General features: G+C 48.7%; 1 protein-coding gene across 3 annotated transcripts in view; it reads right to left on the bottom strand.

Moving 5' to 3' along the window:
• SYT2 (synaptotagmin 2) overlaps positions 1-27,995 on the bottom strand; it is a 49,786-nt gene that overhangs the window by 14,283 nt on the left and 7,508 nt on the right. For all 3 annotated transcript variants that reach the window (XM_067531884.1, XM_067531886.1, XM_067531885.1), the window contains exons 2-3: positions 5,033-5,230; positions 4,086-4,255 (exon numbers count right to left, since the gene is read on the bottom strand). In XM_067531884.1, coding sequence (XP_067387985.1) covers positions 4,086-4,255; positions 5,033-5,213 — 351 coding nt within the window. In that variant the 5' untranslated portion in view covers positions 5,214-5,230. The remainder of the gene's footprint in view (positions 1-4,085; positions 4,256-5,032; positions 5,231-27,995) is intronic.

The raw sequence follows: 27,995 nt of genomic DNA, 5'->3' as shown, positions 1-27,995 counted from the left end.
CATGCATTATCTGCTACATATTAATACACTAGGGGGAGGGACGCTTCCAGTAGTGATGTGGCAATGATCTGTTAGAGGTGAACAAGGCAGGTGAGCAGAGCCACAGCTAAGCTAGGGAGTTCTCTTCTTGCCTCCCAGATCTTGGACTTGGACACAACTTGTAGCACGTGTTTTGCACAATGGGGCTTGTATAGTTTCCCCGCAAGCAGTGGATGTATCAGAGGCCCAGCTGGCCACTCTCCCTGGATAACTCTTCAACATGCTTTTGGACTGCAGTGCGTAAGCTTTGGAGCACATCGGTATGTTGGTGCATTAGACAAATCCCCGTCTCCCCCCCACCTTTGCGTGGATGATAGAGAAGCAACATTCACTTTGCCACCTACCATGAGTTGCCATCCAGGTTAGTCAGAAAACATGGAGACAGAACAACATAGAAGAAGGACAACGAAAGCACAGAGAAGGAAGAGAAGGACATTATAGAGACAACCACCACACAGATTAATCAACAACACCCAATGTTTGTGAGAAACAGACAGACTCCACCCTCTCAAAGACACACCGTACCCGGGCTGACTGTGCATGCTGGAGTGGGCTCTACTTCCAAGCAGTGAATTAGGAAAATCTTGTCTGCACCAACATTGATTTTGTACATACTCGGCCAATCCCTAAAAGGGATGCGCCCATTAATCTACATTGCCCTCGTTATGTACATCTGAAACAAGCCAATTTGACCTTTCCCTTTAATGGAAAAGTGCCTGGCAAAGCCACTGTAACTGCTGCCAGTCCAGTGTTTCTCTGGCAACCTAAAGCACAGGAGAATGAGTGAGAGAGAACACTATTTTCCTTACAAAGAGAACATGATTACCAGAGCAGCACAATGCCCTGCTGTACAACGGGGGTCTAAGAGTGGTGGGAGAAAGAAAACGGATATGAAAGGACGAGAAAAAGAATCCACTGTGTCATTCTGGCTAAGTGGGCAGGGTCACATCTCTCTTGGCTGACGAATACAAGCCCAACTACTAGTGCTGTCCCTAGCAGCGATTCTCCTCTGGCTCAGGTGGATGAGGTCTATCTGTTCAATGGAGCTGATAACCACGATGGGCAGCTGTGTGTTCAGCCCTTTTAGGATCCCCATCCCAGCTATGAACCATCCTGAGCAGCTGTGCTCTTGCTGAGGTCAGACCTGAGCACATGGCAATAGCTCTTTCTCCTGTTCCTTTATATATACACACACACACACATCAGCCTGTTGCTGCCACTGCAAGCCCTGGGTTTGCACTGACCCTCAGCCTTTGCCTCATACCTAGCAGTCTCCTGCCCGGAGCTAGGACCATCCCTCCAGGCACTGCACCTCCTTCGAGTGCTCTGGAGCTGAGCTGTGTCACTAAGACGCCAGCCTGCTGTGGGGTGATGGGAAGCCACGTTGGCCAAGACGGAACTCTTGAAGCAGCAGCCCCTTTCGGAGCTCTAAGCAGGCCCACTGCACCCACCCGTCCCTTAAATGCAACACATGCAGCCCTCAGCTCTCCTCCGCACTCTGTGGGGGCAGCATCCCCCCCAAGGGAGTACTAGCAGGTGATGCACAAGGGGCAGAAACTGGCGTGGTGGGGCAGGCTTCTTGCACCATTCCCTACTGCACACCTGCCAGGCTGGCCCTACAGTGTCTTCCCAGATACACGTAGGTGGTGATCACAGCCTAGGTGTCATCCTCTGATTGTGTAAGTAGCAGAGCCAGTGACGTGGGTTGGGGGATGCCATTGGTAACAGGGCAGGGTAAATACACTGAGCTTGATGAAATGACTCACTGAGGCATTCGGTCACCAACTATCAGCTCCTGATAAGACCCTCTATCCCCAGAGGAGGGAGCCCTGGGCTGCACCTCACTAAACTGCCTACTGTAAATGGTCTAATTCAGCCCAAAGATGCCAGCAGTATGGGCTATAAAACGTTCAGGTACCGCCTGCTGCCCCGCATGTTGGGCTGGGCGCCTCCAAAGGACCTGGCTGGAAAGGGAGGGGGTGGGAATTTGGAGCCTCTCACGTGACCCAGGCTTCACGCCTGACCTGCTGGATTGCCACTGGGATCTGCTGCCAGGGTGGATTGATTGCCACCAGCAAGGACAACGGCATAGCTCCAAGCAGCAGATGCCAGCCGCAAGGGGACAGACTGATTGATTGGAAAGCTCTAACCCAGGTCTGAGAGGGGTGTGCTGCAGACCAGTCTGTATATGGGCCTTTCCATGAAACAGGCCATTGGGATCCCATCTGCCTTCCAGCATCTCTACGGCCTCCAATTTCCCATCTGAGCAGGATCAGCCTGTTCTGTTGGGGCCTGATTCACACCAGCTGGCAGAACTCAGGCAGTGGGACCTGCTGATGGAAAGTCCACCTAATATTGCCTGCAGCTCCCGCTGTGCCTGGGGCATCACTGATGGCTGGCACTGCTGAAGACGGGGCAGGGAGAGAGGGAAGCCTGGGGCATGGCCAGTCTGAGCCTATGGGGCTCCCATGGAGCTTCCCTCACCACTTCCCTGAGTGAAAAAAACCACAGGACAGATATTCATAGGTAGACGGGGGTGAGATTCCACCCTTAAAGAAACTCCTGGGTTCTCGTGAAAACTGACTGGGCACTGCGTTTTCATGAGGGAAAGTACACAGAATGGTGTTCCTTTTATTCTAGCCACAAACATGAAGCAGTTTGGAGAAAAATTAGGACCCTGTTCTTGAACTTTTGCCAGCTCCTAGAACCAAAGCTGACTCTCATCTGTTGGAAGCCTCTAGCACGTTTGGAGCCTGTTTCCCCTTGAACTTTTCAGTCCTGTGCACCTTACTCTGCTCTTCTGGTTAGTAGCTATGACCATTATCTGAAGCACTAAAATGTCTCAGGAAATGCGGCTCTCCCTGTATGATGAGACACCCCTTTTTTGTAATATTCCCAGCCCCGCATTGCATATTCAAGTGGTTTGCAGAGTTTGATCACATTGCTGGGTGATCACGGCCCCTGAACTTCAAGGGACCCTAAGGATGCGCCTTATCTCAGCATCTCCCGTGAGGAGGCTGATACTTAAAATGTGAGTGACTCAAAACAAAGAGGAAATGGGGTGAAAGAAACACTTAAATGGCCTGAAATTTATTAATGGTGGTTCTGATAAACAATCTGCTGTTTTATACCAGTCAGAACCTCCCCTGTCTTTGAGATTTAGAAGCAGACAGTGATCCAGTGTGTCAAATGATAAAGAACAGCAGAAGCATTTTGATTCTTTTTCAACAGAGAGGCAAACTCTGCTGATCAAGAGTTTATTTATATGAACAGCAGAGAGCCCTATGTATCTTCCTCTTTTCCCCTGGGTCATATCCTATGCGTCCATTAGGTTTGGGAGAAACAGTGATATTCATAGGGGTGGGTCTAGATTAAAACTTGTGTTACAAGATCTCTCTATACAAAAAGCTGCACAGATGTATGATGATAAGTAATGTAAAGCGTGCCACCTGCTGGCATGTTTCATAGCTAGCATTTTTTCATAAGTTTGTAGGTTCAATAAAGTTGTTGTTTTGCAGCACATGACACCCTGTGTGTACGTGGAAGGTTTAAAAAAACCTGGATCTAAATTCCACATCTCAGGCCCATTTCTAGCTAGGAAAGCAATCCCCCTTCCAGCCATCCATACTGCTGCGGAGAAAACCCTTAATGAAATAGTTATCCGTGTCCCACCCTGTGTCTACAACTAACTCTCGCGTTAGATTAAACCCTTCCCAGGTGCCTTAGGGGTGTGTATTTAGGACAATTGGAGAGCTTTGTCTCTCTTTGGTGGTACTAATCTGCTACTGCATCGGTTTGATGCCATTACTGCTTTAGCACAAACTCATGCTCACAGCGGTAGAGCTACCCCGGGGTTCAAGTCCTGCTCTTGGTGAATGCAGAGCTGGTTACCTTCACTTCCGGTGTTTGGGGAACCACACACTGCTGCTGCTGCTTTAGGAACAGAGGACTGGATTTGTTTTTTCCTCAATCAAAATGACAAAACAGGCATTTTCTAACACACTGAGCAGGGAACCTGGCTGGGCCTTTCCCAAAGGGAGTGTTACCTGGTTCCCCGATTTCATGTCTTTCATGTTCATGGCATTCTTCATCCCTTTGCCTTTCTCCTTCTTGTTCTTCTTCTTCTTGCAGCAGCATTTTTTGCAGATGCAGAAGCAGCAGCTCAGGATGAGTAGGCCGGCTACCACAGCAATGGCAATCAGGGCCCAGGGAGGCACTGTGCACAAAACAATGCCAGCCACATGATCACCCTTGTGCCATGGCCACACCCCCGGGCCCCACACGAGCAGCACCCACACGGTGCAGGGGAGCAAGTCCGCGGAAATGGCCCTGGGTTACATAGGGCGTTTAGTCATTGCAGGGCCTGAGGCGCTCACTGCCCGGGCCACACACACGTACTGTGCTTTACAGGGCAGAGGCAGGCAACTCTCTCATTTGCCCTGCGATAACATGGTATGTGATGGGAAATCGCCCTGCAACAGCCTCTCCACTGGCTGTTAAATGGTATTTACCCTAGAACCGAGCACTCTGACTCCCCGCCTCCCCCCTCTCACTCCACCAGGGTAACTCCCCACCAACTTCCCCCCCCCTCCCAGGCCATCTGCTCACTCCAGACCAAGGATGGGTGGGAGCTTGGCTGCAGACTCAGCTAAGCTATTTGCACTTCATGCAGTAGGAGAGAGAGACACATCAGAAAGGAACCCTCCACCCTCCTCCAGTTTGGGCTCCATGCAGTTCCTGGAAATGTAAGCCTTTCCTATTCTCTCCCCCACCCCAGTCACTCCATGGTAACTCCCCCATAGGGTTTCAGTGAGCAGTAATTGGTGCCTAGGTCCTGCCCCTTGCATCTCGCCCCGGTGTCCGTAAGGGCTGCCCAGCCATGCTGTAGCTGGCGCCGGGCTGAGCAGATGCAGGGGCCCATCCTCTAGCGAGCTCTGCCTGGGCTGCTTTCAGAAGAGGATGCTGGAGGAGGGGCTGGTCACCAGCTACTCACGGGGAATCTTGTTCAGCTCATTCATGAACTTCGCCTTCAGCTTGGCGAATATGTCCTCCTTGCTATCACCGAGGCTCGTGGTGTTGGTCACGTTCTCCATGGAGCCCGCAGGCATCGCGGTGCTGACCGGCTCCGGAGCCACCATGGGCTCTGGGTTTTTCTTGGAGCCGCTCCCCATCATGGTCAGTTAAGGGCTTCCTGAAAGACACAGTAATGTTGCCAATTACATGCCAGGCGCAGGTTCCTTTCAGCTCGCAGAGTCACCCGGGCAGGCTTTCCAGGGGTGGTGTCCATACCCAGTTCTTTATCAGTCTGCAATCTCTGCACCCGTCTTTGGCATGCTTCAATAAAGAAAAGCCAGTTTGTTTCTCCTCTACTGGTCGGACCCACGGTCTAACAGTTAGAGTGAGGGTAAGCATGGTCCCATCTCTTTGCTAGCATGAGGGGTGCTGTAGGATGGAATATAAGAACGGCCATACTGGGTCCATAGCCAGTCCTTCCTCTAAGATTCCCTTTCAGCTTGTTTCTAAGCACTCCCAGCCAACCCTGGCCCCAGCAGTCGTGTAATATACCAACACCAGCCTAGAAATCCCATTGATGGGAGAATTTGAAGGCGCATTTTTAATGTTAAAGTGCCACTGAAGTCCAGCTGCTCACGGCCGCCAGCCAAAGATCTCAAAAACAATTCATGAACATCAGTCAGGCCTCACAGCACTCCTGTCAGGTGGGCATCACCCCCTTTTATAGATGGGGAAAACTGAGGCATAGGGAAAGTGAGTGACTTCCCCAAGGTCACACAGCAGGGGATAGAACCCAGGAGGCCCATATCCCAGTTCCCTGCTCTATCCACTAGACGCCACTCCCTTAAGTAGGCAGAGGCCTCATGAGAGGTGCCATTAAGCTGCAGGACTGTACGTGACAGGGCTCTCTCCTGCTTTCCATCATCTCAAGCAGGAGCCGGGCATCAGTGCAGGGGTGGCGCTGTATGGAAGAACTCAGCGAGCTGCCACGAGGCTGTCATTGCTCAGGGATGAGACGTGGACCTGATGACCCTGGGGAAAGGACAGGATTGTTCTTCAAGGCAGTTCAGCAGAGGAAGACACAGGGACAGCAGCATTATCTGGCTGTCACGGCACTGACAGCTGCCAGTCAGTGTGGTAAGTGAAGCAGGAGAGAGAGAGGACCCAGTGTTTCCATGCTCTGCCAGAAGGTCAGCAGCGATAGAGACTCTATGGAGACTGGAAACCACTGGCCTCTGCAAACCCTTCCTGAGCAGGGTCAGCAGGAGCCTCTGCAGAGATCCAGCCTCCAAACAGCTCAGTCTACCAGGGCTCCTTTGCAAACGGCCTCCTGCACTCTGCCCTCCTCCTGGATCTCTGGCCAGGAGCATCCCCTGGGTCAGGTCCTCACCATTGCAGAAGCCTAGAGCAGGCAGCTAGGGTCAGTAGTTTGAACAGGGCACTGAGAGTCAGGGTACCTAAGATACATACCCAACTCTGCTACCGCTGCCCCACGTGACCTCAGGTGAGTCACTCAACCTATCAGTGCCTCAGTTTCCCCATCTGTACAATGGGAGCAATAACAACATGCGGAGAGATCTGTGGAGTAAGTAGGTTATGCTGTGTTATTGCACCTTTCTGTTAAATATACATGAAACTAACAAATCTGCACTGACAGCCCAGACTGGAATTTATTGGCGAGTGTTTGTATCTTACAGACGGTAAACTCCCTAGGCCAGTGCAGGTGAGAGTGCTTTTAAAGAACTGTGCTTGGAGAAGGGAATTTTTCTGAATGGTGATGAGACCCAAGGAGGAAAGAACCCAGCTTGACTCTCAGATCCCAGGCTGAGTGTGCAGGGCTGACAGCTAGAGAAAACCTTTTATGTGAGCATCTTTGATCTGGAAACACTAAACAGGGAGCCCCAAGATGCCAATTTTACATTATTATCATCACTGCTTATCAGTATTACTGTAGCATCTAGGGCTCTAGTCATGGGCCAGAACCCCATCTGTTGCTGAGATGCTGTGCGTGTATCATTCATGGGCCTGGAGCTCAGGAAAGCAGGGCTCACACAGCGTCTTAGTGCTTTAGGCTGGCCCTTTGAGTGCTCATTTCTGCTGTGCTCAGATTGGGGGTGCCCAGATTGACACTCAGGTACATATGGCCCTCCCTCCCCAAAGGCTACTGCTCTTATGACACTGCCCTTGGCCCTAGGTTTATAGTCTGGGTATTCCTGGCTTGGAGGTTACACTGCAATAACCCCACCGCCGGAGTTATTGCCCCGCCAGTATGAATTAAGGACACCAGACTAGTTTGGGTGGCTGCAAGGCTGAGGAGACCTCCAGGAAAACAGCACTGATCCTAGATCTGCCCTGTTGCCCTACTGCACACATACTCCCAGGGTTGGGGAAAAGCCAGCTGCCTTCCAATCCTGGTGCCTGCCCACGGGCCCAGTCTGGCAGTCAGAACACCACCCCACACCCAGGAATATAGTTAGGTCCACAGTGTGTTCTCAGGTCAAGCTCTCCAGGGATGTCAACTCCTTGATGAACCCTTTATCAGCACATTGACAGCTCTCGCTGTTAACCACACTGCTGCCTTAATGATTATGCTGGTCTAAATCCTGGGCACCTTTACTCGGGTGTGAATTCACTTCCCCTTTGAAATTAGAGATGGGCCTGAATCAGAACCCTGGTTCCAGCCTCCCACCTCCCGCAAACTCGAGAGAGAAATCCCAAACCAGATCCGCATTCAAATTCAGTGACTGCTCCTTCTCTCTGCAGAAGGGATCACACCAAAGCCTCAGAGCCAAACACTCTGGAAATGTTGGGAGGTTTCAAATCTGGAAACCAGGTCCGAAATTGGTGGCATAAGCCCTTCTCTGAAATGCAGAACTCTTCCAGCTAGGCTACTCAGACCTGGGTTCGCAGCCGCGACAACAGAGATGTGAAATAAGCTACAGGAGGGTCTTTATATTCACAGAAAGCTGTGTTAATGTTCCAAGAAAAAGCCTGCTCCCCAGTAGCAGGACATGGGGGTCTGCTCCAGAAACACCCAGCTCAGATGGCCTTAAACACAACACAATCTATTTCAGTGCCAGAGAAAGGAAGCAGCCCTCTGCTTATCCCCAGAACAGATTGCATCAATGCAGACCTCTCCATGGTTCCTGACCATGACACCTCAGATGCAATGCAGCAGGAACACCTGTAGGGCAGTCTCCATGGACCAATTGGTCTTTCATCTCTCCAGGAGCCACTCAATGTGATAGGGACACATGTCCCACACTGGACTGAGACTTAATATTATTATTTATATTACCATAGTGCCTCAGAGTCATAGACATGGACCTGGACCCCATTGTGCTAGGAGCTGTACAAACTCAGAACAAAAAAGACAGTCCATGACCCAGAGGGCTTACTACCTAAGACAAGAAAAACCAGATGGTACAAACAGAGCAAAAGGGGAGCAAAGGTAGACAAACACTGGTCAACATGACAGACGGTGGTCTCAGCACACCAGCAGTCTAACTGTGGTCATGATTTTGTAGGCATCGCGGCAAAGGGTGGGATTTGAAGAAGAACAACGATGTAGTTCTACGGATGGTTAGCAGGGCAGCCTGGGAGACAGCACAGAGGTGTCTGAAAATGTAACAAGTGGGCGATAGAGGGTGGTATCAAGGACCAGTCGGAGGCAAGCACAGATAGCTCAACAGCAAAGGAGATTCCCACCACCTCTTCTCACATGAGGCCATTTAACCACCAAACAGATGGGGACAATTTTCAATCACCTCCAACCTTGTCTGGATTTCAGCCAGCATGTCAGAGGTTAAAGACTTGGCAAGCCTCCCAGCTGGCCAGCGCCATCTACATATTCATGACTTCACATCAATGCCTTCTGCCCATAAATTCAGCCCCTCGACAATAAGAAAGGCAGAGACACTCATTCGGCTCTTTCACGACTAACTGATTCATGCTGCTAATGTAGGCAGACTGGAGGCTGCTAGGTAAGTGCTTCCCCCTACCCCTGTAATTATTTAATGTTTGAGAATGGGAGAGAAGGGGGAAATGACAGAGAATCCTGCACAAACCAATCTGGTTGCGATGCAGCTAATGAGTCAATAAGTCTTGGCTGATTCTTTTCTATTATAACGAAGAGTGCTCAAGTAAATGGCACATCTCCATCCATCAAGAGCCGGGGCTATTTAACAAGTAGGCTGCAGTCTAAATGACAGCATGTTACGGCCATCAAAGAAAAGTACAAGGGGATGGGGGGAGGAAAGGTGAGCCCCTCTCAATCAAAGCCCAATCTGCTGGTGGAAAAACAATACACACCAGCAGCTGCTCATCAGTCACTAATGGCCTTGGTTTGGGGGAAATCAGCGACACCAGGCAAATTACCATTTTTAGTGCCATTTACCATTTTGCTGTTTAAGCAAAATAAAGGGGGGCTGCGCTGGAGTGGAATCAAATGGGATCTCCAAAAACAAAGGCCCCATATGGTGTCTGCTCTGTTGGTTTAGCCAAGAGGCTGAGTGATTGCCATGTATTGGTTTAAGATGCCCCATTAAAATCTGAACGGCCTTCGTGTTTTCGTAACGTCCTTGGAAACAGCAGGCGAGATCCTGGAGTCCTTTCACGCAGAGGCGAGTCGTGCTCACCCACAGGACAGTCACATTGGTAACAAGGAAACACGATGGCCCTTTCTGCTGGTACATCACAACGGATGGTACTCTGGAGGGTGAAAATTCCTATGCCTGTTTTACACAGGGATTAAAGCCAAAGTGAGGGCCCCAAATCCAGATTTATGCACCCAAAAGGTGGAGCCTGATGCCTATTTAGATCCGTTACAGTCTCCCTACAGGTACATCTACACTGCAAAGACAGACAGGTGGCAGTGAATCTCGGAGCCTGGGTCAACTGGCTTGGCTTCCTGGGACTTGGGTTGCGGTAGTTAAAAATAGCCATGTAGATGTTCAGATGGGCGGGGGAAGGTCTCAAAGCTCTGAGCATCCACACTTCTATTTTTAGCCCTGTAGCGTGAGCCCCACAAGCCTGGGTCAGTTGACCCAGAATCCAAGACTCACTGGCACAGCTTCCCCCCCCCATTCCAGTGTAGATGTATCTATAAAGCCTCACAATCTTTAATGTACTTATTCTCACACTGTGCATGTGCTATTAGCCCCATTTTGCAGGTGAGGAACTGTGGCTAAATGACTTGCCCAAGGTCACACAGGAAATCTTTAGCGGAGCAAGGCCCTGAACACACGTCCTAGCTGTAACCTCTCGGCTCAGACCCTAACCACTAAGCTATCCTTCCTCTCTAGATGCCTGCATTTGAAAGCTTCAACTTTAGTGGATTAGCCAAGATCATACCAGAGCCGAAAACAACCAATGGCTTCTGAGTGCCATTCCAGTCTCCTGGACCATACTGCCTGCTTGCCATGGGGCTGCTCCTTGGCTACCCCAGTACAGTAATCTGGGAATCCCCAGAAAGCTGCACGCGAGCCTAGCGCAGGAGTGCTGCTAATCAGAGCACTGCCCTGCATGCATGTGCGTGCATTTACTTCCCAAGAAGCTGCACTCATGGGAGTCCGAATTTCTGACAGCAGATCCCAGAACTGAAAACAGTAAAGATCACCCTGGTACCATGGAAAGGCTGGCAGACTTTTAAGAAGTAATTACATATAGCCACCTGGATCATCCTACAACTACTCCCCCCCATTTATTCTCCCTAGAAACAAGCAGCTACAAGTAGAGATTCCTGAAAGGGCTCTTCAACGATCGGGGGGGGGGGGGGGGGACGACGACGACGACTTTGTTCACAAAGGCACCAATGTAGGGCACTGGAGAGGCTTGCACAGTTACAGGCGTGCAAGGAACAGATAAGAGCAGCCAGAAAGCCAAGGGAAGTAGCAGTGCCAGGGGGTTAAGGAGAATGAGAAGAGCTTTTAGATATACATTGGGGGAATAAAGAGAAAAGCAGCAGCATTCATAACAGAGGAAAGAGATGAAACTGATGATTTAAAAACTGCTGAGCTACTGAACTGGCTTCTTCCAAATCTGCCTCTGACGAGAAAAGAACAAAAGTTTGGATGAGCAGGAAATAATGAGGCGCTGGTGTAGATCTAAGGGTTTGTCTACACCAGAAAGTGCTGCTGCTTTAATTACACCAGGATGTTTAAGACAGCAAAGCACTCCCTAGTGTGGACACTTATACCATATAAAAAGTTATACCAGTATAGCTTGGGAAACAAAATAAGCTGTATCAGAATCAGGCATCTTTCTACCAATATAACTGCATCCACACTAGGTATTGGGCTGGTATATCGGTAAAAAATTGCAAAAAATTTCTCCACCCCCATCCCCTCCCATACTGGTAAAACTTTTCTAGTGTAGAGCAAGTCTAACTGCTGATAAGTAGAAGAAAAGAGAATAAATGGATGTACACAAATCAGCATACAGATTATCCTGTTTGAATGGAATTAGCTCATGGTCATGAATTTAAAGAATTGACTATATTTTTCCTAATGTCAGAGAACTAAGTTTGGAAGTCCTGACAACGTGTTACTGGTTTTCAAAAAAGCAAGAGCAGGTCAATCCTGACAATTCCTGCTTGCTATAATTAACTTCACTGCCAGACAAAAGTAACACCACAAATTAGTGAGAGAACAATCTGAACCCTCAAAAAGAATTCAGAAGCTAGAGCAATGAACGGCACAGATTTATAAACAAACAAATCATACTGGGCATGCTCGATCCCTTCATAAGCAAAGTACACAATCAGAGGATGAACAGTATGCAGCTGCTGGGCTTTAGTAAAGAATTTGACACAGTGCCTTGCAAAATCATACCTGAACATTTAATGCATGCTGCTTTGGAAATAAGCATTTCCATATGAATTGAAGGCAGCCGACGGAACTGACACAGACAATAATGATTTTACTAAGATTCAATGCAAATTCTGATTGCTTTTCTCCCCCAAAACTGTGGTTCAGGAACTTTTTATCTTTTACATGAACAGCGCATGCAAATCTCTGTTTTTGTTTTCCACACACACAAATCCTTCCCTATCTTATTATTTCTATTACAATAATGCTCAGAGACCCCAGCTGAGAACAGCACCCAACTGCATTAGGCACTCCATGTACACAGAGATAGTCCCTGCCCTGGACAGTTTAGAGTCTAAACTGACAAAGGGTAGGCTGAAAGAAGACAAAATCTTCTTACAAGAGGCAACCAACTTCAAGTTTTTGAAACTTACTAGTTAAAATACTATTTGCAGTATTGCTATAGCTATGCTGATCCCAGGATATGAGAGAGAGAAGGTGGGTGAGTAATATATTTTATTGGCACAACACCTGTTGGTGAAAGAGATGCTTTCGAGCTACAAAGAACTCTTTTTCAGGTCTGGTTTGAACAGATTATTAAGCATAAGGAGTTAATACATGTTGCAAGAGACCATTCAAGGTGAAGTTGGCAGTTAACACCTCTGCAGCCATAGGACAAAGGAGGGTCAGTGCATTACAGATTGTAATAAAAATACTTCAATGTTCAGAGCCATAACTTTAAAAAAAAAAAATCCTTTAAAAAACAAAACTATGGCTGATGTTTCCAGCACGGCCTAATGGATTTGGTTAATGTAAAATTAAATCCCCTAGATGGCTTTGCAAATCCCACTCTGTAAGGATGAGCTCTTCCTCTCCTAAGTTGATGTTTAGAAGGGTCTTATGCATGTATCATTGCCAAACATGCCCACCCTCTCTCTGCCTGCTTTAAACCCCCTCTCCTGTCCAGTTTAAGTCTATGTCTATATTATAAGCACAACACCTACAGAGACGGAGGGATTTTTCCCATTGTTGTTGTGAATCCACCCCCTCCAGAGGTGGCAGCTTGATTGACAGAAGGATTCTTCCAGTAGCCTAGCAGTGTCTATACTAGGGCTTAGGGGGTGTTAACTACGGCCCTCAGGACTGTGAATTTTTCACACTCCTGAGCAACACAGCTACATTTTAGAGGTAGACCAGACCAAAGTTTCAGCTTAGCTGTTGTTTGTAACCGAGGTTTGAGGCTGGTCTACACTAGAAAATTAGGTCGAGCTAGTTACATCTCTCAGGGATGTAAAAAAAATCAACACCTCTGAGAGATGTAGTTAAGCCAGCACAAGCCCTGGTGTAGACAGTGTTAGGTCGATGGAAGAATTCTTCCCTTGACCTAGCTACTGCCTCTTGGGGAGGTGGATTTACTACAGTGATGGAAGAATCCCTCCCGTCACTGCAGTGCTGCTGTCACGTTTCTAATGTGGACATAGCCTCAGTTTACATTTAAAACTTATACTGGCCTAGTTAGGTTGGTCAGAGATGTGACAATACCACACCCCTTACCTGAAATAGTTATGCTGGGAAAACCCCAATGAAGACAATGTCAGCGCAGCAAAAGTCACTCGCTCCCCAGTGGTGTTTCTACAGTGGCAGAACCACCCTTTCTGTTAACGTATGCTGGGTCTATCCAATATAGCTGTGGTGACATAGGTTTTATGTGTAGCCACGGCCTGGGCCACATCCCCTTTGCAGAGCCGCACAAGGGTGTGCTCCCATCAACAAGAGGGTGAAACTGACTGTACAGATAGTGCTGACAAATGCACAAAAAAGGCAACCTCAAAAAATAATGTTTTTCTCCTAATCTCTTTCAATTTTGGTGATCTCTGGAGTTGCTTTAACAACAGAAGGTACAATAGTTTCAGATGGAAATGCAATCTCCCCTTAAATTGATTACAGTTCTCTTTGAAGAGGGACAATACGAGCTCTAATATCATCCCTTTGTCCTAATATGATACTTGTTCACTTGTATTGAAGTGAACCAAAGCTCAGGACTTGTCCACACTACAGATGCTACAGCAGCACAAGCACAGAGCTGCAGCTGTGCCACGACAGTGTAGACGCTTGCTATAGAGATGGTAGAAGTTTTTCCATAGCTGGAGTTTAGCCACTTTCTCTGAGAGGCTGTAGCTAATTCGAAAGAAGAATTCTTCCATCAACCTAACGTTGCCTACACCAGGGCTTAGGTTGGCTTAACTAAGTCACTCAGGAATGTGAATTTTTCCACACCCTTGAGGAATGTGGCTAAGTCAACCTAAATTTTAGTAGTAGACCAGGCCTCAGGTAAGAGACACAGATACGCAGTGGTTTCCATTGGCTGTACTTTTTTTTTTTTTTTTTTTTTTAAATTAAATAGCTGAAAATTTTGGTTTTTGCCCATCTGCTATGGAAATTCTGGAAAGAACACAATTAATGCAATGAAGCATGAACACCAGCCCTTCTTTGGTGTCCTGCCAAAGGTGGTATCTTATTTGTTACAGGCTAACACTGGATGATTTTCCTTAAATATCCGTTGCGGAGAGATACTCATTTCTCCTTAAGGCTGCAGCTATCTCAATTAATGCAACTGTTTCTGACCACCTCCCACCTCTGTCAAAACTAAACCAACCTGCCTGAAGTGATTCACAGGCCTGGTCTTACCCAGGCGTAGAAATGTTCTGGAAAATTTGAGGCAAACAGGACAAGAGGCTTGGGAGATACAAGGATTCAAACAAACAAGGTGATCTGTGTTCATTTTCCGTAAGTCTTGCTGAGCACAGGGGACGATTCAGGAGACTGGAAAAAAGCTAATGTTGTGTCAATATTTAAAAAGGATTAACTGGATGATCCATGTCATTATAGGCCTGTCAATCTGACATCCATCCCGGGCAAGATAGCGGAATGGCTGATCTGAGACTTGATTAATAAAGAATTAAAGGAGCGTAATGTAATTAATGCCAATCAGCATGGGTTTCTGGAAAATAGATCCTGTCAAAGTAACTTGATTTTTTTTTTTTTGACGAGATTACAGGTCTGGCGATAAAGGTAATGGCGCTGGTGTAAGATATTTAGACTTCTGTAAGGTCTCTGACTTTGTTCCGCATGACATTTTTATTAAAAAAAACCTAGCATGATACAAAATTAATGGCAGAACATTAAATGAATTAAAAACTGGCTAACTGCCAGGTCTCAAAATGCAACTGTAAATGAGATGTAATGGCACATGGTGGGATAAGAGGCCCCCACATGGAGAGGTATGAATAGCAGCACCCGTGCATGGGGGTTATGATCTCTCACCAGTCTAACCCACCTGGAAGGTAGGCAGTCTCGTTCTTTATGCGGTGAAGCTTCCAGGAGCCCTGCAATGGAAGCTCTAAGCAGAGCCCATTGCATTAGTCCAGCCTAGAGGCAACAGGACTCAGAAAAACGGTGGTGAGGTCTACACCAGACAGCAATGCTTGCAGCCTGTGGGCCGATAAAACCCAGTGGTGGTGAGGGGTGCAGTGTGAGCCGCCGTTGGCCAATCAGCTGCATTTTGACCTTCCCAGCCACTAATCCCTTTTAACAAGTCACCTGCTGCACCTCAGCCTCCTCTCTTCTAGAGCAAGGAGTACTGTGCCCTCTGTGAGGAAGCGAGCAGTAATCTGAGCTCAGCTTGTGTGCAATTGATGCTGCAGACACATCTCAAAGGGCCTATGGCTGGTGTTTGAAAACGGCAGGCGAATGCCAATTAATGGTGTGTGAGGTGGGCTGCACGGAGACGCTTTTGATGAGGTTGCAGATTCTTGAACTATTTTAAAAACTGCCTCAGAAGATCCTTCCCTGGGGCTTTTTGTTTGTGTCGCTGCATTTATTCTGCAGAAGTTCTAATCAATACACCCGTATGGGGCACAAGCCGAAATCAAATAAATCATGGGGAAGAAAAGCAAAGCAAAGAGGATATTTATAATTCAGAGTTCCAGACCAAACTAACTCTCCACTGTGAAAGGAGCTCTTCTGAACCGAACAATATCAATATATCGCTGCAGAAAAGCATAGCGGATTAGAAAAGAATTAAATGAGTCAGTGCAGATAACAGAGGGGAAAAAATCTCCGTTTCAGAGACCCGGCAAAGAATTTTAGCTAAAAGGTCTTGGTTTTGCGTCTAGTTCAGAGTTCCAACAGGGAGCTCGGACGTTGTTGGAGAATTTCTGCTGATGAAGCATGCCGGATTGACGGCCTTGCAGCCGGAATGACTGTCTCGGCCCAATCCTGCACTCCTCACATGACTTGTCCTTGCTGCTGCCAGTGGCTCCACCGCCTGCACATGTGTGAAGACAACACATGTGAGTAAAGGGCTGTAGGAGCAAGACCAAGTACAGCACATCCTCTGTTGCCGTGGGGGCTTCCCTCTTCTACCCTCCCAGGGCCTCAGGCCAGGCCAGAGGTGGGGGGATGAGAGACCAGAGTTCAGTCTCCATTCGCTCCTTGACTTCCATTATAAGCTCCTGCTTTGAATAGTTCATCACATCCCCAGGTTCTTCTGAGCTTGCAGACATTGTGGGCAGGTCTACACTTCAAACACTGCAGCTGCGTCGCTGTAGCGCTTAGTGAAGACGCTACCTCCATCGATGGGAGAGCGTCTCCTGTTGGTGTACGTACTCCACCTCCCTGAGCGGCAGTAACTGTGTTGATGGGAGATGCCCCCCCATTAGCATAGCACTGTCTGCACTGGGAGTTTGGTCGGTCTAACTGTGGTGCTCACGGGTGTGGATTTTCCATCCCCCTGAGTGATGTAGTTATACTGACATTTTCATAGTGTAGGAGCAGGCTCAGGCCGGGGCCATAAGGAACCTGAAGTGTGCCTATTGTGATTCTCCTGGGAGGTCAGCGTTTGCACTGCAAGTGACTCCGCGTGGGGAAGGGTGCACAGGAGAGATGGGTGACATTTTTCAGAGAAATAGTTAAATCAATGAAAATTGCCACTGCAGCGTAGACAGACCCTGAGAAGTTTTGGAATTAAACAAAGAGCCGGCCGGTCCCTATGCCCGATGCCCTCTCTGGCTGTGGCCATGAAGCATTTCAGCACCAGGACGCAGTATCACTTCATTGTTAGCCCCGGAGGGCGAGAGACAGTGACTGAGCGTTGCTGAAGCCAGTCTGGGCTGCTTCACAGCTTACCGCTGCTCTTCCTGCACGTTACTTCTGAGAAATGTATATAAAGGAAGTCATCTGTTTGCAGATGGGCCCAATCCTGAGAACCCTCCAGAGACTTCCATGGGTGCTCCGCACCGTGCAGGAGGAGTTCACGGCTCACAGGATCAGGCCTATTGCTCCCTGCTGCTCTTGGGGTTGCTATTAGCCTTGTTTCTCATCCCTCCACAGCGGGGTTATTTTGTGCTTGGATATTTTTGCACTGGATGTGCGTAGGTCTGTCTCGGGGGAGCTGCAAAACTTTGTCCAGCTTGCTAAGTACCACATGCTGCAGGTCAATGGGCTCTATACCATTACAGCAAAAAAAAAAAAAAAAAAAAAAAAAAAAAAAAAAATCCCTACATTAATAAAAGAGTTAATAAATAAATGCACTAAATCAGCCAAGGATAAGCTCTCCCACCTCCAGGCATCCCTGTAAAGCAATGCACAAGTCATTGGGCAAACCATAGCATGGAAGAAACTATTCAAAGGGAGCAGATCTGCAAAAAAGAGTGTCGCCGCCCTGTGGCTCTCGGAGCCAACTCCCCAGCTTGGTTCCAGGATTGATTATTGGTACCACGCTGGTAGGTCCAGCTTTATCTGTGCGGGAAAAAACTACGGCCTGCTCCATAACACCGCGTCTGCGGCTGTAATTCATATGGCCTAGACACATTTCTCTGCACCGATGAGTTCTGGAGCCACCAAAAGAGAAGCATGTTTCAAGCTAAGTGGTGGCATGACTGTCTGGTTAACGATGCGTTTTAAGCACTGGAGTTTGTTCAGAATCCACGCCCGTTGGGCACACGCTATCAGGATCACTCTGTAAAAGGGGCTGCTGATCAAGTTCACAGCTGCATCAGAGAGGAGAGGATTCCTTGAATCACCTGGAAAGATGGATTTCTGGGCAAGTGTCTGAGAAGCAGGAAGTGAGACTAACTAGAAATCAAAGTGAAAGGCATCCAGGCAAACCCTGAACAGTTAACAAGAGTCTATTATATGCTCAGGACATATTTGAAGGGGGTGGAAGAATCTCTTCAGCTGTGCCTGGGGTTACTGCATGTGCAATCTGGATTTTGCACATACATGCACAAGTATTGCCAAGCATTCAACAGTCATGTGTCAGAAACCCAAAACTCATGAGATCAGCTGAAAAAAAAATCACGAGATTGTAAAGCTAAGAAATGTTAAGCTTTTTGGTCTGGGGTTTTGTTTTGTTTTTTTAAACACAAATCTAGCAGGTGTAATTATTGAGGCCCAATAGCAGATTTTAAAATCTCTCACATATTATTATTTGTACTGCTGTAGTGCCTGAGACCAGTCTCCACTGTGCTAGGTGCTGTGCAAACACAGAACAAAACAAAAAAAATTCAATGGCTCCAGAAATTAAGCCTTTAAGGGGGGGAAAAACCCACCAAATATCAATGATTCGTGATAAAATCGTGAGAATCGGTGACAATGAGTTGCCCATTTTGGACATGCATGTGCAAGATGTGTGGGTAATTTTGGAGGCCTGATGGAAATGTGGCCCTTAAAACGATTGGGTGGAATACCCTAAAGGTGCCTTTGTAAACTAGGTAATGAGTTTTCCTGTTGTCAGCATCTCTTGTATTTGCTCCATGCCATTCACAAGCATCGGCATCTTTCACAACATTGAAACTAACTAAACTATATTGAACATTTGCATTAGAAGCTTAGAAACTCCAATTTCCCCAAAGCAAACCAATTCCTGCCTCTCGCAAGGGTTTTGAAAAGCCGAACGAAAAGATAAAGCCCATATCAGACATGCGGGAGCTAATCTTGTGCGAAAGTCCCACCACTGATGGCCTCGAAAGCCAGAGGAGCGTGACGCCCCTGTCCTTCTGGACTGAATTCAGATCGCGTGGGAGACCATTGGAGGGGCGGAGAGGAGGCAGATCCTTAGCAGAGCAGTTTCACGCTCCTTGAGTGCATGATTTCACCGAAACAAGAGAGAAGTGGCTCATCACACGCGGAGGACGTTTGCAAGTCCTCCTCTCATCTGTCCTTCCATCCTCATCCTAAGAACCTCTGCCAGGTTCAAGTCCCCAGGAATGGGCGCAGTGGAAAGAGAGCAATAAAGTCCTCTCGAAGCCCAAAGAGACTTAGACCTGGGCTATACTTCGAAGTTTGCTGCTTTAATCAGGCCACTGTAGTTAAAGTGGTAGGACTCCGCCTAGTGTGGCTGCAGCTATACTTGCAAAAAAGAAGTGCTTATACTGATAGCAAGTGCCTCATCCTACGAGAGCAGTATCCACGCTAGGGCGTGTACTGTCATAAGGACATCAGTAACAAAAAGTCAGACCCCCAACCAAAATAGTTATACTGATGGTGCAGTTTTTTAAGGACAGACGGGGCCTAAGTGACCTGAATTTTCCCCCAGGGCAGATTGACAGAGGCCCTGAGAGTTCCTCACCTTCCTCTGTAGCATGGGGCACGGCTCACTTGCTGGTGGATTCTCTGTACCTTGAAGTCTTTAAACCATGATTTGAGGACTTCAACAATCCAGTCTTGGGCTAGGGGTCTATTGCAGGAGTGGCTGGGTGAGGTTCAGTGGCCTGCCTTGTGCAGGAGGTCAGACTAGATCAGAGGTTCTCAAAGTGGGGGCGCGAGATGACTCCTGAGGGGTGCTATGGGCGCTGGGCTGAGAGCAGGGCTGGGCGATTGTGGGGACCCCGGCCCCTGACACAGGCAGCGCCGGGCAGGTGGTGGGACTGGGGAACCCTTTGGAGGGGAGCGGAGGCGGTGGGAGGCTGCTGGCAGAGCGGGGGACACTTTGCGCAGCCGCCACAGCCCCCTGCCAGGCACACTCCCCGCTCTTCATGCCGGGGCTGGGCATGCTCCCGTCACACCGGTGCCACTGCTGCTCCTGCACCCACGCCCTGCCGCTACCGGGCACACCGAGCTTCTTGTGCTTCTGCACAAGGGGCGCACACAGAGTCCTTGCTCATCCTTCTGGTGTGCTCACTTCTGCTTCCCGCTGGGGAGCAGGACTACTTGGTCCTGTCCCACGCCTTACTGCTCTTTTTTTCTGAAAGCGTGTGTGTGTGTGTCTTGCAACAAGAGCCCGTGCTTTGCTCAGAGGCAGACATTTTCCAGGACAGATGGTGCCAGCAAAAGGCTCAGAGCTGGCCCAGAGGGGATCCAAACTCTGGTCTCCGTTAACTGCTTCTGCTCTCAGGACCCAGCCGGTGGAGCCTGAACGCTCGGGGCTGGTTTGAACTGTGCCAATTAGACTTTTTTCTTTTTTAAAGCATTTTATTTTATACTGCCAAAAACAAAACAAAAAAAACCCCCAAAAACTCAAGCTCCCCCCCCCCCCCCCGGCCGCCTTACAAACTCCCCCCCCCCAAATTGGTTCTGATTCTGCTGGCTGGCCCCCTTGCAGCAACGTCACCTCCCCTGTTCCCAGAACGGGGCTGAGCTCCCGCTGCAGAAACCAGGAGGGGAAATTCCCAGACGTTTAGCACAAAAGCCACACAAAGAGACAAACATGTCCCGGCTTCCTAAGGAGCCCTGCAAACGGAGTTTGAAAGAAAACAGCCAGCCAGTCTGATTCACAGACCTCTCTCCTGAGCCACTGAAACAATGAGTTTATCTTCCCAGTCCCAGACACCTCCTCATGCAGTCCAGGACCCGGTTAAAATCAATCAACCTCCACGTTTGCAAAGTCCTCTTGTTCCAGCTGACTCCATGGACCCTGACTGGCTGGCTGGCTTTGTTTTTATACCGCCAGCCCCCTGCTCCTCTCCTTGCCATACCTTCATCCATTCTGGATGCTGCTGGTGCCGGAGTCTTCTCCTCTGCCACTGACTGCTTCACCTACCCTCTCTCTCTCTCATTTCAAATCTCCCCTGAAAAGGCGTCTTTTCTCTGCTGCCTCTGGATCCCAGCTTGCCCCTGCTCTCATTACTGGACTCTGGGAAGCATTTGGAGGGATGATTTTAGGAAAAAGGTTCCACTAACTGTGCTCGCAGGGCTAGATTCAGGGTAGTTGCATTTACCAGACTGTGTGTGCGTGGGGTGAGGATTGCCGGCCTTTGGTATACACAGTGCAAGACAAGCTGCCGTGACAAAACATGTCGGCAAAACCGTGGTCCATGGATCTGTAAGGCCTGCATGCACTTCTGAGGAAAAATCATTCTGTTCACCTCAAAATTCCCCCCGAGACCAAATGTGTATGTAGAGAAGTATATTCCATGAATCTCTAGCAGTGGGCAGAGCACTGGACTGGAACCCAGGAGATCTAATTCTAGTCCTGGCTCTGCCACTGACCTGCTGGGCAAGTCACATCCCTGCTCGGTGCCTCAGTTTCCCCATCTGTACAATGAGGATCATGACATTGACCTGCTTTTGAGTTCTATGGGAAAGAAACACCAATTCCAAACCCTGCCTTTTCCCAGCACTGCCCCCTTGGGATGCTGGCAGTTCCCCTCCTTTGCTGGCTGAGAAGCCGGCAAGGCGGCCCATGAGTGGTGCGTGCAGGGTGAGCGGAGAGTTAATACTGCAGCAGAACCAGAGAGGAAAGACACACACATGAAAAGTGCTGACTCACTAAGCCAGCTCTCACTGCAGCACTTCCAACCCGGCAGCTGCCTGGAGCAGTCCCACAGCACGAGAGGCTGAGCCAGTTCTCTCTGATGCAGGTCACCGGAGTCAGGGCCATTCCCATGACAGATCTGACACAGGAGCAACAAGGAGAGAAGCCTGCAGTTAATTCAGCCACCTTGCTGAAGATGGAGCAATCGACAGAAGTCAGTGGTGCATGGGGGATTAGTGCTGGCCCAAGAACCATCATGGGCCCGTGCTCAGAAAGGAGATTGGCACCTCTACCTCCAGACTGATCTCACTGAAACCACTTCCAAAATCTCAACAGACACATTCCTTTACAAAGAAAAAAGAGATGCAAGTTCCCATCTCCTCCTTTGTCTCAGTGATAATTCCTTCTGCTTTCCACCCAGGAATCTCGACAAAGATGATTTTTTAGGTTCCATGTCTGGCCCTTTTCCCTGGTGGGGAAACTGAGGCGCAAGAGGGTGACTTGCCAAAGGCAGGAACAGAACTCATGTTTCCTATCTCCCCTTATCATGCCGTAGCCATACACACACCCTTCTTCCTCCAACTAGAGAATGAGCCCTTCCTCCTCAGCTCATGCTTTCTTTGCTCAGTAAAACAGACTGTGCCATAAAAGTTGGGCATCCACATACATCCTAAGAGAAGCAAGTCTCTAATGGCTCAGTCTGTGGTTCATACATGTCAACAAGAGGGCTGGCTGATTAAGCTGCCACATCTGTGCACAACTGTCCTGTTTTTGTTATCTTGCAATATGACATGCTGGGATCAACAATCTAGGAGCTAGGTTGTGGTTATCCCTCATGTCATGGTGCATTTAGAGAGGACGAAAGTAAGAGTGGTCATGTATGTAAAAATAACAAATGGTCTAACAAAGCTAAACAGTGGGATTTCTATTTATCCTTAAGCGATAACAGTGAGGAAACTGAAAGGCAACTCGTATACAACAGATAAAAGGAAATATTTTCATGTACAGCATATCAGCCTGTGGAACTCATTGCCACAAGATACCAGTGATAGCAGGAGTTTAATAGAATTCCAAAGAGAGGGATTATAGGTGATGAGAATATGTCATTGTGGGTGTTCTATAAGAAAGGGTTTTACAGTGTTTTTATAGGGGAGGATAAGCCAGTCACTGACAGATGGGGTGGGGAAGAAACTTTCCCCATGGACATGTTATGGAATAACTGTCCATGAGAGGTTTCTGGAGCAGCTGGTCCAGGCCATTGTGGAGCCAGGATACTAGGCTAGATGGGCCGTCTCTCTACAAAGTGGGAACATAAGATTCCAGTTAGAACCGGACTTGCAAACCCATCATGCTCGAGGGAGTCTGGGATCAGACGACATGATTCTGACTGTCCATAGGAGACTGTAACTGGGCATAGCAAAATGGGATGGAGGGACATCCCCATATCTTCATTTGGGGTGCGGAGGCCTTTGCCATAGGGCCCCAGCCCACTCAAGGCACTAGAACTGGGCCGGGGGAAGGTTTCAGTGCATTCTCTCACCTGGGCTCGATGGAGTGAATAAATACCCATTTCCCCACTTCCCCTGCTCCCAGTCCAGGGCCTATTGGTCTGAGCAGGGGAGACAGTTCATCAGCTCAGAACTCTTCCTAGGAATTAAGTGATTGAAGACACCCCTTAGGCCCTATCTAGGGCATCCTCCCCCCATTGCTCTGTGCAGGGTCGTCCTTGACACTCGGTCTCTCATGGCTTGTCTGGTCCCAAGCAGTGGGGCTCCCGCCCCTCCCTCAGAGAGACTCTCCCACACGCGAGTCGAGCGCCATGCTACACACACACATTTTCCTTATCATCGGTTTAGGAGCCAATTCCTTCTCTCGTTGACAGCTGTGCAACCCGGATGATTTCCAAAGGGTGCGGAGATAGAGCAGAGCCGGCTTTAGCCAGGACATTTCCTTTCCCTAACTCTCACTCATGGCCTAAGACATGCAGTGCGATTGACTCATCTCCTTCTCGACCATCACAGCTACTTTCCCCACTGCGAGATCTCTCTTGCCATTCTTATCACCTTTGCATGTAAGGCTCCACCTGAGATCAGAACCTCACTGTGCCAGGCCCTGCAGAGACACAGCCCCTGCCCCAAAGAACATACAGTCTAAACAGACAAGAGAGGAAGAGGGTGGAGAAAAGGCTCTGTTATCGACCCCACTTTATGGGGGGAAATGGAGGCACACAGAGTGAGTTGCCAAGGTCACACAGGGAGCCAGGAATTGAACCAAAAACTCATAAGCCTGAGGCTAGAGCCTTAACCACGAGACCAGATTTCCTCTCTTCTCTAAGGGCTTCCAAAACCACACACCTAGGAGAGCAGTCCTGCAATCCTCCCTGCCTCCTGAACACGCGATTGGGCGCTTGGATGCCAAAGATCAGTGCCAAGGGATCCTGGCTCCAAAGAATCAATCCGCCTTGAAGGCAGGGGGATGGAATTGAGGGGACGCATTATTCTGAGCTGCCTCTTCTCTCTTTGTTCCTGCTGTAGCAAATTGGCTGATGTTTGTTTGTTAGCCCCTTTTGATGTCACCAAAGCAAGCAAACTGGCGTGCCAGCCATGAAAGGGATAATTCATTACGCTGGGCGGGCGTATTAGCATTTACAGCAGGGGGATAAATTGCACGTGGCAAAGAGCGTTCATCATCCCTTTGGCCCAGTTGTCACCGCGCGAGCGGAGTGGAAAGCTAAGCCGGGTGTCAAGTCAGCAGTTCCACAGCGGGAAGATCAATGGACTCCTACCCGGCACTGCTTCCCTTGGCACACTTGCGGGGGAGAGAGAGCGAGAGAGAATGCCATTTCCCAGCGCTGTTGTGCTTGAACAAGGTAATTACTTCTCGGCTTTAGAGAGGCAGCCAAGGATTCATTCGCCTCCTCTGGACCCGAGCTGGGATTTCAAGGGAAGGAGAGACCGAGGGAGCTCAGAGGCCAGGTTGATTCAGTGGGAATGGCATGTGTTGGGACGGATGGTTTCTTGTTCAAGGCAGGGACGTAACAACCTCAGCCAAGAACAAAAAGCACAGGTCGCTACCCACTGGAGCTAAAGAAGGGTCTCCCTTGGGGTAAGCCTACACTGCAATCGGGTGGTGTGATTGCAACACACGCTAACTTTAACCTAGCTAGCCCAGGGCAGCAGAGCTGCAGCAGCACAGAGTGGGCTAGCTGCCCGAATATGTACCCAGGGTCCTGGGCAGGCTCGTATAGGCCACGCTCAAGTCCATGCTGCCACAGCTGCACTGCTCCCCGAGCTAGCTCAAGCGTGTCTGCAATCACACCTCCAAGTGCAGGTTAGACGCATATGCACACTGAACCACTGTGCTACCCAGACATCACCTTCACTAACGTCCTTGTGCACACGCTACACCCAGAGCCCTCCGGCCCCAAGAGTACATACTCCTAGCACTAGAACGAAAGGAGAACCTCCATGAGCTGCAGCAGGAGCAATGCTCTTAGCTTCTGGAAGTCGGCCGCAAAACCTGGGAGCTCTATTTAGAGTCAGTGAGGAGCTCAGATACCATAGGGATGGAGCTTGAGATAGATGAGTGGAACCCTAGATGGACAGATGACTATGGGACAGTGTGATCACCACTACAGCCATTCCATCAAACACCCCTACATCAATAGCTGGAATACACTGTTGTCTTGATGGGCACCTTGACTTACTTCTCTGAAAGCAGGTATAATCACCGAAGCATCGGCCGTGGCAAATTAGATCAGACTAGAGGCCCATCTAGCCCGGCATCTTGGATGTGAGAGTGCACAACACCAGCTGCTTTGGAGGAAAGTGCAAGACCACCCCCAGTGGACAAGTATGAAACAACCTGCCCATGGGAGGATTTACTTCCTGACTGTAAACTCTCCTGCCCTGACACAGGACAGTTTGTACCTTTCATACATTTTATCCTTTCTAATGTCTTACATCCTTAATGTGGATGTTCGCATTATCTATAAAAAGAGAATTTTGGGGAAAAGTAGATTTCTAAGCTCTTGATTCCAATATCTTGTGCCAATGAGTTCCACGGGCTAATTCTGTGAGGTGTAATTCAGTGCAGGATTAAGTACTCACTTTCAAACCTAGAATAACAGAACCATAGAAATGTAGGGCTAGAAGAGACCTCGAGAGGTCATCTAGACCATTCTCTCCCCCCTTCCCCACACTCAGGTAGGACCAAGTAAATGTAGACCATTCCTGACAAGTGTCGGTCCAACCTGTTCTTAAAAACCTCAAGTGAGACGGATGCCTCCCTTAGATGCCTATTCCAGTACTTAACTATCCTTAGAGTTAGAAAGTTTTCCCTAATATCCAGCCTAAATCTCCCTTGCTGCAGATTAAGCCAATTACTTCTTGTCCTATCTTCAGTGGACATAGAAAACAATTGATCTCCATCCTCTTTATAACAGCCCATAACATATTGAAAGACTTGCCAGGTCCCCCTTCAGTCTTCTTTTATCAAGACTAAAAGCATGCCCAGTTTTATTCATCTTTCCTCATAGGTCATGTGTTTTGTCAGGCCCTGATGACTTGACTATATCTAAATACTCCTTACCTATTCTGGCTTCTGTTCCTTCCCCTTTGTTGTTAATATTATGTTGAGCATCTGGTGTATCCAAGGAACACCTCAGCCTTCTCAAGGACATCCATTATTAGCTCTCCTTCCCTGCTAAGTAGTGGACCTACACTGCTCTGCGTCTTTCTCTTGCTCCTAATGTATTCATAGAACCTCATCTTATTCTCTTTTATGTCCCTTGTTAGGTGTAATTCATTTTGTGCTTTGGCCTTTCTGATTCTGCTATTCTTCTGTATTCATTCTTGGTGATCTGTCCATGTTTCCACTTTTTGTAGGATTCCTTTTTGATTTTAGGTCATTAAAGACCTCCTGATGCCGTCATATTGGCTCTTACTAGTCTTCTTATCTTTCCTTCATGTCCGGATAGTTTGCTGTTGTGTGTTTAACACTGACAGCGAGTAACTGGGATCAGGTTTCACGGCATCACATGGGCCTGCGAAGCCTGTAGCCCCAACTGTCCAAGTCTGCCCTGCAGAACCTCCTTAAAGGGCTGGAATCAATAGGGGCGGCAGGTCAGGACTGTGGGGCACCGGCAGAGCTGTGTGTGGAGAGCCCAGGCCTGGAATAGCAGGGGGACGGTGGGTCAGGCTTGAAGGGCATCGGAAAAGCTGAGTGAAGGGAGCCCAGGGCTGGGATAGCAGTGGAGAACTAGGACCATTTCACAGCCCCTGCTGCACAATTACCCACCCACGTGACCACTATCAGACTGTCACTTTCATTAGCTCTAAATATGCTCCTTTAATTAAAGGGAGATCCAGTGGAATTCTTGCGGAATTACATATCGTCTCCCAGCGAAAAGCAGCTGAGCTCATCCTGATTAGTGCCATACACTGCACACCGCAGGACTTCACATTACTCATAGCCACTGTACCCTTGCCAGGCACTCATTCCACCTCTCTAGACAAGAGGATCACAGTCTAAAGGTCAGCATCAGGCACTATCAAGGCGGGCTGGAACCAAAACCCAGATCACTATCAGAGAAAGCTCTTGACCTAGATCTGACTTTGTGGCTCAGATCCAGCTCTCATGGAAATAAACAGGCAAAAACCACTGGCAAGACTCTAACGCTCTGCCCAGGAGCACCAGCGCACGTGATGTGAGAGCAGCTGTCAGCCTAGGCACTGCCAGGGAGAAGCCCCTGGGTAAATACACCCCAACTTGCTTCAATGTGGGGGCGAGATTTTTCTGCCTCTGATAGGGACCCCCCCCCCCTCTTGCTGCTGCTAAATCAACTACTAGACAACTTATCCCCAGGGCCTATAAACCCACAGTTGAAAGACAGGTGTTTCCAAGAGAAGGAAGCCTCCCCCAGGACTGTCACTGAGCTACATTCCCAATACACCCCATGCAACTTTCAGGAGAGGACGTGAGCATTTCTTACAAATACTTGTTGGTGTGCTCCCTCAGTCACAGAGAGGAGCAGACATTAAACATACTCAGCTCTTAACATCCATCAATGCCAGATCACTGTACAAAGGGGGTGAGCATGGCAGGACCATTACCTCCAAATTTATAAGTGAAAAAAACAGAGATACAAAGAGAGAAAATGATTTGTTCAAGGTCCACCACCCCCAGAGCAGTGACTACAGCACAGGTCTCCCGGCTTCTAGTCCAGAATCCTGCCCGCTGGTCACAATCCCAGCTGTTTGGCCGTTAAAGTGAGACAGTCCTTTTTCAAACATCAGGTGTCCATGGAAAATGTTCACACCTGAGGTGCGTTCAGGCTCCCTCCAATCAGGGGACAGAAATACCACCATGTGAATTGACTGATC

Source organism: Emydura macquarii, unplaced genomic scaffold (genome assembly GCF_026122565.2).
Source record: "Emydura macquarii macquarii isolate MOO-44397 ecotype Brisbane River unplaced genomic scaffold, CSIRO-AGI_Emac_v2 contig_3220, whole genome shotgun sequence".
In the NCBI taxonomy this organism is placed as follows: domain Eukaryota; kingdom Metazoa; phylum Chordata; order Testudines; family Chelidae; genus Emydura; species Emydura macquarii.
Note: the sequence above shows the minus strand (reverse complement) of the source record. Positions and strands in the feature narration are given on the sequence as shown.